Source organism: Dipteris shenzhenensis, chromosome 11, assembly GCF_047967505.1.
Source record: "Dipteris shenzhenensis isolate YYH24624 ecotype China chromosome 11, Dip_SZ_1.0, whole genome shotgun sequence".
Lineage (NCBI taxonomy): Eukaryota > Viridiplantae > Streptophyta > Polypodiopsida > Gleicheniales > Dipteridaceae > Dipteris > Dipteris shenzhenensis.
In genome coordinates this window covers 45,692,808-45,701,497 of record NC_141606.1, presented here as the reverse complement: position 1 = coordinate 45,701,497, position 8,690 = coordinate 45,692,808, and the positions used below count along the sequence as shown (strand labels likewise).

At 43.3% G+C, this 8,690-nt stretch overlaps 1 protein-coding gene across 18 annotated transcripts; it reads right to left on the bottom strand.

The window, feature by feature from the left end:
• Positions 1-1,728: 1,728 nt before the first annotated feature.
• On the bottom strand, positions 1,729-8,467 carry LOC147897078 (pleiotropic drug resistance protein 1-like). Of its 18 annotated transcripts, none has more exons than XM_087381101.1 (22): positions 8,383-8,467; positions 8,086-8,245; positions 7,849-7,925; positions 7,708-7,761; positions 7,511-7,601; positions 7,123-7,424; positions 6,705-6,986; positions 6,293-6,609; positions 5,997-6,157; positions 5,785-5,888; positions 5,497-5,659; positions 5,198-5,338; positions 5,057-5,109; positions 4,853-4,948; positions 4,437-4,769; positions 4,059-4,349; positions 3,495-3,578; positions 3,263-3,396; positions 2,919-3,146; positions 2,659-2,830; positions 2,307-2,561; positions 1,729-2,004 (listed from the first exon to the last, which is right to left on the bottom strand). In XM_087381101.1, the coding sequence occupies exons 1-22, from the start codon at positions 8,464-8,466 to the stop codon at positions 1,729-1,731; spliced, it is 3,858 nt and encodes a 1,285-aa protein (XP_087237227.1). In that variant the 5' UTR covers position 8,467. The 18 variants fall into 18 exon arrangements, with proteins under 18 accessions (XP_087237227.1, XP_087237238.1, XP_087237234.1 ...); XM_087381112.1 differs by having other exon boundaries at positions 4,853-4,927; positions 5,261-5,338; XM_087381108.1 differs by lacking the exon at positions 5,057-5,109 and having other exon boundaries at positions 4,853-4,927; positions 5,190-5,338.
• Between the last annotated feature and the right edge of the window lie 223 nt (positions 8,468-8,690).

The window sequence follows — 8,690 nt, the reverse complement described above, 5'->3', positions numbered from 1 at the left end:
GGTTGTAGTGATTCAACATCGAGTGCCGAATGTTTTCATGTTTTAGGGGACATGATGACATCAATGTAGTTATCGTCGTCAGCGTTCCTTAAAAGCCACAACATGGATACAGTTTAAGATACAAATGATAGAGAAGAAATTTTTTTGTTGATCGCTTGCAAGAAAAGAAACACTAAGAGATGCAGTCGATGAGGAGCAAGGCAATAAGCGAGAAGGATATGCAAGGGATATACGTGGCTATTGTATGCAAGATATTCATTTCTTGAATTGCAATATGATTATGAGAAAGACTGGTAAATTTGCAAAAGTTTGGTCTCTTTCCTTCCCCAAGATATATTTACTTCATTTAAATTCTTATAGCATTCACTTTTGTGTCGTAAGGTACTTCCAATAGCCATATGATATTGTTTTTTAAGCATGCACACAATCTCCTCTTGCTCTCCTACTTGCTATTGTCTACTTTTGTGCCATGTATTTTCCTTCTCCAAAATTCTCCCTAATAATTAAATCATAATTTTCGAAGAAGAAACCATTTATTCGAATTACAAATTCTTACAAACCATATACTAGCTACACTATTTTGATTTGGTCCTCAATTGATATTATCTCACTCTAGAAGGGGTAATTCACTTGAATTATAATTCTTATAAAGCAATGACTAGCTATATGCTATTTTACTTTTGTCCTCTATACTATGTTGCTTTCCCACCCTAGTTTTGCATTAATGTCTACCCCACATCGCTTTATAATCGCATGTGAGATCCCATATGCATGGAATACTATTTTACATCAAAAAAGAATTTTTTAAATGACCTATATTGTTCAAATTTTGGAAAGGGAACTCACCCCAAGAATTCCACATCCATGTGACTTGGGAGCCTTACCTTCGAAGTTGACATTCATAAATTTAAAAAGTTAAAAATTTTAATATAGGCTTGATTATGCTATTTCATAATTCTTAACATTGGTATACCATTATTGCACACAGTTGATTAAATTCATAGTTCTTAGCTTTACAAACATGGTACTAATGTTTTTAAGTATTGTAAGAGCTTTCACATTTTGGGGCCTGTTACTATATGTACTGGACTAATGAAGCCGATAGAAGCAATCTTTCTCACATTTTGAGATACTTTGGTAGTATGTATTGGACTAATGACAAGGAGAGAGTGCTTCATGGAGACATGCTCATAAACATAAGAGGCCTAACCAAGGCTCTGTTTGACCTTTCATTCTTAGGATCGTAGTCTGAGGGAGAAGTGGCAAATGGAGACATGCTCACACGCATAAGAGGCCAAGGGCCGAACCAAGGCTATGTTTAACATTTCTTTCCTAAGATCCTAGTCTCAAGTGATAAAGTGCTCCCAGAAGCCCTTCATAGAGTATTGTCGTTGGTAATAGCTTTGAATGTCCCTGGCTTTTGCGAGCTATTAAATAGGTAGTAGAGTATTGTCGTTGGTAATAGCTTTGAATGTCCCTGGCTTTTGCGAGCTATTAAATAGGTAGTAGCTTCTATCAATATTGATGAGGGTGGGTATCTTGAGCTATAAGTCCAAAGAGGGATGCTATGGTTCATTTGTGTTAAAATCTATACTTGGGAGGTGGGGATAGAGATCCTATGGCATTTGTCGTGGCTTAATTTAATGTACACTCAAAAGTAGATGAATATTCTCTTCCAATGTGGGTGTGTAGATTCCGTATGAATATTCCGTTGCCATGAATTGTTGATCACCGCCTCTGGAAATTGAGAAACTTGATGGATATGGCGAATACAAGCACAAATCCCACTGTCCAAACCAAATGCATGGCTACCACTACGCCAAGGAAACTGTGGTCGAAACCAAGGCTGTCCTGAACGTATTGCTTCACGGTCTTTGGAGCTGCGGTGGTATCGGGGATGCTGACGATGCTGGTCACGTCGCCCAGCTGAGACCCGATCAGCCCGTAGAGCGACCATGAAATAGGATCAGCCCAGTAGTACCATCTCCACCATATCGGTATGCTCTGCAATTACCCAACAATTAGCAGGAGGAACAACAACTTCAATCCCATGAATCAGAATGCTGTGATCTTGGAGCCATGGCATTCAACAAAGGAAAGCAACTACGATCAGTGAATGAGAATCCTCATTTCGAGTCGTGGCCTGATTAGTACACAAATGCATCCAAACAATCAACAAGAATACGAATTCGATGCACAGTATAGAAGAGCGTCAGGCCATTATCAATCAACAAATCCCACTCCGATGAAGCACCAACATGCATCCAGACATTCTGCAAACCAGAGATGTGTGTCATGAAGCTTACAACGCGAGGGATCGTGAAACCCGAAAACAGGTTCCACAAACTGAAGATGGCTGCGGAGATGGTGCTTGCAAAGTGAACATTGGGCGTCAGCGCCACGGTCATCATGCCGTAGTAGGTGAAGGCGAGGAAGGTGAAATTCATAAAGAAGAAGAAGTAGAAGAATTTGGCAGCGGTCCATTCGAAGTTGAACGTAGAATACACAATCAGTGCATAGAGCCCCGTTTGCACGAAAACGTAAGGTATTTCGATGGTGGCCTGCAACACAAGGCAATATAGATCAGATAAATTATTATGGCAGCTAGGGCGATTTGGCATGGATAGGCTTCGTTTCTTTCCAAATCATTCGACTCACCTGCGCAAAAGCATATGGCATTGCGGAATACATCCCAGCCGCTTTCTCCCGGTTGAAAACCATTCGCTCGATTGCTACAACCGATCCGACTCCGCTTGAATTGTTAAAACTGATAAACAGCGTTGCAGCATACATTGCTCCCTCGATGTTGCTCAGATCCTCAGCTTTTCCCCTGCGGAAACAGTATATCAGTTTGAGCTAATTCTGTCATAACCATTCGCAAGAGATCATGACACCAAGGCCCGAAGCAGGAGACTCACCTTTTGGAGCCCAGATTCCAGAAGACGGTTCCAAACATCAGCGCAATACCTGTAGTGAAAATCAACCGCACGGCGTTGTAGTTAGGATTGCGCCAGTAAGACCAATGCTGCTTCCAGAGGCATGCCTTGCACTGCTCCCAAAAACTTTGAGAGTACTCGGTGGGGAAGTAAAGGTCCTTGGAAGCAGGCGCAGGGACGCTCAACTCTTTGATCAATGCTTGATTACGCCTGGAGGCAACCATCATCAGGGCAAGAGTCGTGAAAACTTAGAAGGCTGGCATTTTCAGAAGCAAGACATTCTTGAGCTTGAAGCGTGGAAGCACGATAATTCCTTTTGTCCTTACTGATAGAGAGCGGAATCATTGTAGAGCTGTGCGAAGTCAACACCGAGGCGGATCTCTGCTGATGGGGAGCTGACCTCAAGCATCCACGTCGCTGGGTTGTAGCCTTCCACGATCTTGGGCACCCCCGGAATCGCCTGCGAAATCCCGGGACAAGAAATTTTCTTCAATTGCATCGACAGTCGCAAAATTATCTTCGGAAGTCCAGTCATTCAATCACAGGCAAAGATCTCACCTCAAAGTACTCGACAAGATGGCACGATTGGCGGCCGAGCGGACCAGCATAGATCACTTGTCCACCTCGTTTCATGAGAAGTAACTGCGTGGAATGCACACACAAAGTTAGATGATCCGATGCAGTCGCCATAGATGGTAGACACACACAGAATACAAAAACTAGGATGTTCTCGGTGACGATTCTCAATCCGTTGTAGCAGAACGAGCGAAAATCAGTCCACGACAATTCAATCCGTTGCTCCTCTTTTGGAGAATTCAATCCATGGCAGAATCTTCAAGTCCATACAGCTTCCGATTCATAGCAAATCTCGACATATATAGTGGAGCTCAACGAGTTGAGCTTCAAAGCTCAGTTCCTCTCATACAATGTACATACCATACAATTAAATCGGTTCCATAAGATTGAAATCCATACAACGAAAAGTCGAAATTCACGCTCCTGTTTTCGAGAATTCGATCCATGGCAGGAGCTTCAACTAAATACAACCTCCGATTCACAGCCGATTTCGACATATTGGAGCTCAACGAGTTGAGCTTAAACCTCACTGTTCCGCGTACATACCTCGTCGAATGCTTCAAAAATGTCGATGCTAGGCTGGTGGATCGTGCAAACCACTGTGCGCCCAGTATCCACAGTGTTGCGCACAGTACGCATCACTATGGCTGCAGCCCGCGCATCCAATCCGGAGGTGGGTTCGTCCATGAAAATGATGGAGGGATTCGCAACCAGCTCCACGGCGATGGTCAATCTTTTACGCTGCTCGGTTGAAAGCCCGTTCACGCCTGGAAAACCAACCAGTGCGTCCCTGATGGAAGTGAGCTCCACAAGCTCCATCACTTCCTCCACAAACATCTACAGTGAACATCTGCAAGTTAGCAAGAAGATTCTCTACAAAAGTGACGGTTCCTCTTCCAAATTCTCTTCAGCATTGGAGCTTACCATTGTCCTTCCTTCTTCGACTTCCTTGGGCAAACGAAGCCACGCTGAGTATATCAGAGACTCTCTAACAGTCAAGTTTGGCGAGTGAATATCAGTCTGTTCGCAGTATCCTGCAATCCGAGCGAAGGTTTCTTGCTTTTTTGGGTATCCCGATATGCTAATATCACCCGTTATGTACCCGCTTGTTTTCCTTCCAGCCAGCACATCCATCAGAGTCGTCTTTCCGGCACCACTCACACCAACCAAAGCTGTAAGAACGCCTGGCCTGAACGCTCCGCTCACCCCCTGTAGCAGCTGCAGTTTATCTTCAGAAATTCCTTCCTGCTTCATCTCCTGCAAAGAGTTGGAAATGGTTACCTATCCAGCTTTACGCGGGGAACCTTGAACATGAGATCAGTTGCTTGAGGGATACTTACCGCAGGCATGCCAACGTAATAGTTAATATTGTTGAAAGCAATCGCCAATGGTTGGAAAGGTAGAACCATTCCTTTCTTTGGACTTCCGGCATCATGCTCAGCAATATCATGATCAAGGCGGTCAGAGTCTGCTGCCACGGAGATGCTTGATCCCCTCACCTGGGATAAGTCGTTGCTTGGCAAATCCACATGCTGCTGTATCACGAAGTTGCACCCATCAGAGGCTGCTGGTGACCTCACCTTCTGTAAGTCGATGCCTGTAAAACCCAAAATGCTGTGCTGGTTGAATAATATGAAGCCACAAAGGAAACATAGGGAAAATTAATGATGATAAAGCAGCTCTACCTGGATGAAGGTTCCTGGATTTCCTGATGGAGAATAGCTTCTTTGATGTTGTATGCTTTAAGCTGAATGATTCTCCAGTCCTATTCAAATGCTTGTCCTCAAGAGTCTCCTCTGATAAGATTGCCTGAGGCTTACCTAGAGCTGCAGCCAAAAGTTCAGCTTAAATGCCTGCAGGCAGCAGTAAGCTCCATGCAAAAACTTTGCCGAGATCCTTGAGTTCCACAAAGTGATCATCTCACGGTCAAAGAGCGATCAAAGCAGATGAATTATGGCACAAGAGAAGAGATTGAACTGCTTACGATTCAGATAGGCCAACGCCCATGTAAATAATATATTAAATATTATGGTGAATCCTATCAGTGCCCCGATGGAAATCCAGTACCAATGTGAGGATGTGAAAATTCCTCGTGACTTCAGCACCGCTTCTCCAAGGGTTTGTGCCTCAAGACTTCCATTGTAAGGCTGAAAGGCCGTATTCCTCTTGAATTAGCTACCAAATGATGCAGTCTAATTAAAGACACGAAAAGAAGCCTTTATTAGATTAATCAAAACTCTGTATTAGGGAGGTTCAAGAGAAGATTGCAAACCTTCTTCCAGCGATTTGCTGTAAACTCGTTGATAGCCAAGCCATTTTGCCCATACATCATGGGAGAGATCCAATATGCCCAAATCCACCATTTCGGGATTTTATCTGCCAGTATTTCGCCATGCTTTCAAACAAGTGCCATGCTGGAGGAATGCTAGAACAGTGAAGCATTAACTTGGAAGAGTAAAAGGTCTTCAGAGCTAAAGCTTATACCTCTAGAGATGACGAATCCTCCCAAGACAAAGATGACCATCAAGGAAAAGGAGCCAAAGGTGTTTGCTATGATCATACTCCGCCCAACCGCACCAAGGAAGCGGAATAAGGCAAGGGCCGATTGAGAGATGAAGAACATGATCATTATCTGGCGGAAGAATCTGTACATGACAGTCTTCTATTGTCAACAAATCTTGAAGGAATTCCTAGATAGGGAAAGGAACAGAGAATAATCAGAACCGCGATATGATAGATTGCAACAAAAATCAAAGAGATCAATGCCTCATGTTACGAACCTGCCAGGTTCTGGAGTGAATCCAATGACGTAGTATGTTACGCATACCCAAATCCCAGTTTCTAGGATAGATAAGGGTATTTTCATGATAAAATTGGATATCGAGAAAGCCCAAGCTGGATAGAACAGTTGATCTCTTTGTTTGTAGAATACAGGAAGACGTGTTACAACCATAGCCATTTCACCAAATCCATTGAACATGACAGTGATGAGTCCAAAAAAGAGGGCACCCATGTATAAATCACCATCTGCAACAGTACCAGAATGAAGCTTTGTGCGAAAGAAAACTGTCATGGTCACAAGGGCTATAAAAGAGATCTGTAAACCAAAAATAAAATCTTAGATTCTTGCAGAAATACAGAAGATGTAGCGTTCAAGGAAATCAACATCATGGCTCTGCTTAAGGCAACAACCTGACAAGTTTTGAAAACATAGAGAAAGGAGTTGCGCTTCACGAGCAGCCATTCCCTCCACATGCACGCATTGAATAGGTCTTGCATTCCAAGGCCATACTTTTCTGTTGAAAGAGCTGCTGGATGACTCCTTGATTTGTCGAAAGGAACAGACAGTTCCTCCTGAATGCGTTCACCAACATGAAAAGAGCTAAAGCATTCTGCAAATTCTTTCACCGGGATATACCTGTAAGGCTGACTCTTGTCTGCCCAATACTGCCCTTGATCTTTTCTCGAAGTAACCTGAATTGTAAAAAGATGCGACTGTTACATTGCTGAGCGATTTCAAACAGCGAGTCTGATAGCCTGTCTTTTGCCTTACAAAGCTTGCAAGCAGTGAAGAAATTCCCATAAATACTCGGCAAACATACAACCGTACCTCTTGCAAAAAATCTGCGACTCCTTTTCTCTCCGGACATTTGAATCCCATTGTGGCGAAAAAATCGAGAATCAATTCCCGAGGACCTTGATAAACAATCTGGCCTTCAGAGAGGAGTATAACGTCATCAAACAGCTCAAATGTCTCTGGTGCTGGCTGTAGAAGCGATATAACCATGGTTCCATCCATAACATGGACAGAGTGCCGCAAACATTTCACAATTTGGAAGGTGGTAGAGCTGTCCAGGCCCGTAGAAATTTCATCCATGAAGAGAGCCTTAGCAGGTCCAACTAGCATTTCGCCTGTACCAAAAGCATTTATATGAATAGCCATCCCTTGAAAGAACGAATTTATAGTATTGTTCAAATCTCTACTGAGCATCACTCACCCGTCGTCACACGCTTCCTCTGTCCTCCAGAAACCCCTCTTACCATTTGATCACCAACCAAGGTGTCAGCACAGATATCTAGGCCGAGAATCTGTGCATAAAATTATCAATACATCCTGAGATTATTGGTGGTAGGTGCAGCCTAAAGGCTGATATCTTTGATCAAGACAACAGACAAACGGTTGAGGAAGCTTTACCTTCAGCACATAGTCTGTGACCATATTGGTTTCTTGCCCTTCCATCGCCATTGCCTAGAAAGTCCCCGATACTTTTACTGAAAACCTTGTGGAAACAAGCACAGGAAACTTTGCAAACACACAATGTAACCCCATTTTTACCTTCATGAACACATCGATGTCAGGGTCTGGCATTATCCCAGCTGTCTTTTCTCTTCTTGAAAGCTCCATAAGCATGTCTTTCAGATGGAGTGGTCAGACGTTAAATGGTGAGAAGGGAACTCGCTTGTCGGCCTACTTAGTGCACTCATCTTTTTTTTTTATCATAAACAATGGACAGAACATGATCCACGACGTTGAAGCATAGTATGCAATCCCAATGAGCGAGAGAATGCTCACCATATCTAGTCCCAACACCCTGGCAACGGCCACAAAAGTCCAGCGTTTCACGGACTGTCATTTCACCAATTTGTCTATCATGCTGACTAATGTACGCACATGTCCGTTGAGGGACAAATTCCGTCAATTCATATCCATTGTAGGTTACTTTGCCTGATACCTGGGATTTCGTCAGATGTGCTATCTTTATCAGTTCGTCATAATGCGTTTAAGAATGGAATGTTGAAATCTGCTTCTGTCTAATTTCAAAGTTTCGTTTGGGCTGTTAAAGATGGTTTTGGGCGGCCTCAGACTCACCCGCAGATCAGGATCTAGCTTTCCCGCAAGAGCCAGCAGCAAAGTTGTCTTTCCTGAACTAGGAGGCCCAAGGAGTAAGGTCATCCTGCAAAGAAATCAGGAGTGCAGCTTTTCATGCGTCTTGTTGAGATTGAACTTTGACAGTGTGCTCTAAACGTGTGGTTGCAGTGGATAATAGTCATTCAGGTTCTTACAATTCACCTTGAAGGTTTGATGATGCCACTGAGATTATTAAGTATGTTAAGTTTCCTCTTCTTTGTTGGTAAGAAGCAGCTGAAAAGCCCCTGTTGTAAAAGAAATAGCACAAA

Excerpts from the sequence above, each read along its gene's own strand:
- LOC147897078 (XM_087381095.1), bottom strand. The coding sequence starts at position 8,466 with ATGACCTTACTCCTTGGGCCTCCTAGTTCAGGAAAGACAACTTTGCTG. Across the intron at positions 6,158-6,292 it reads TTCACTCCAGAACCTGGCAG|ATTCTTCCGCCAGATAATGA; the intron begins GTTCGTAACATG and ends TGTCATGTACAG. Across the intron at positions 3,579-4,058 it reads TTTTTGAAGCATTCGACGAG|TTACTTCTCATGAAACGAGG; the intron begins GTATGTACGCGG and ends CATTCCACGCAG.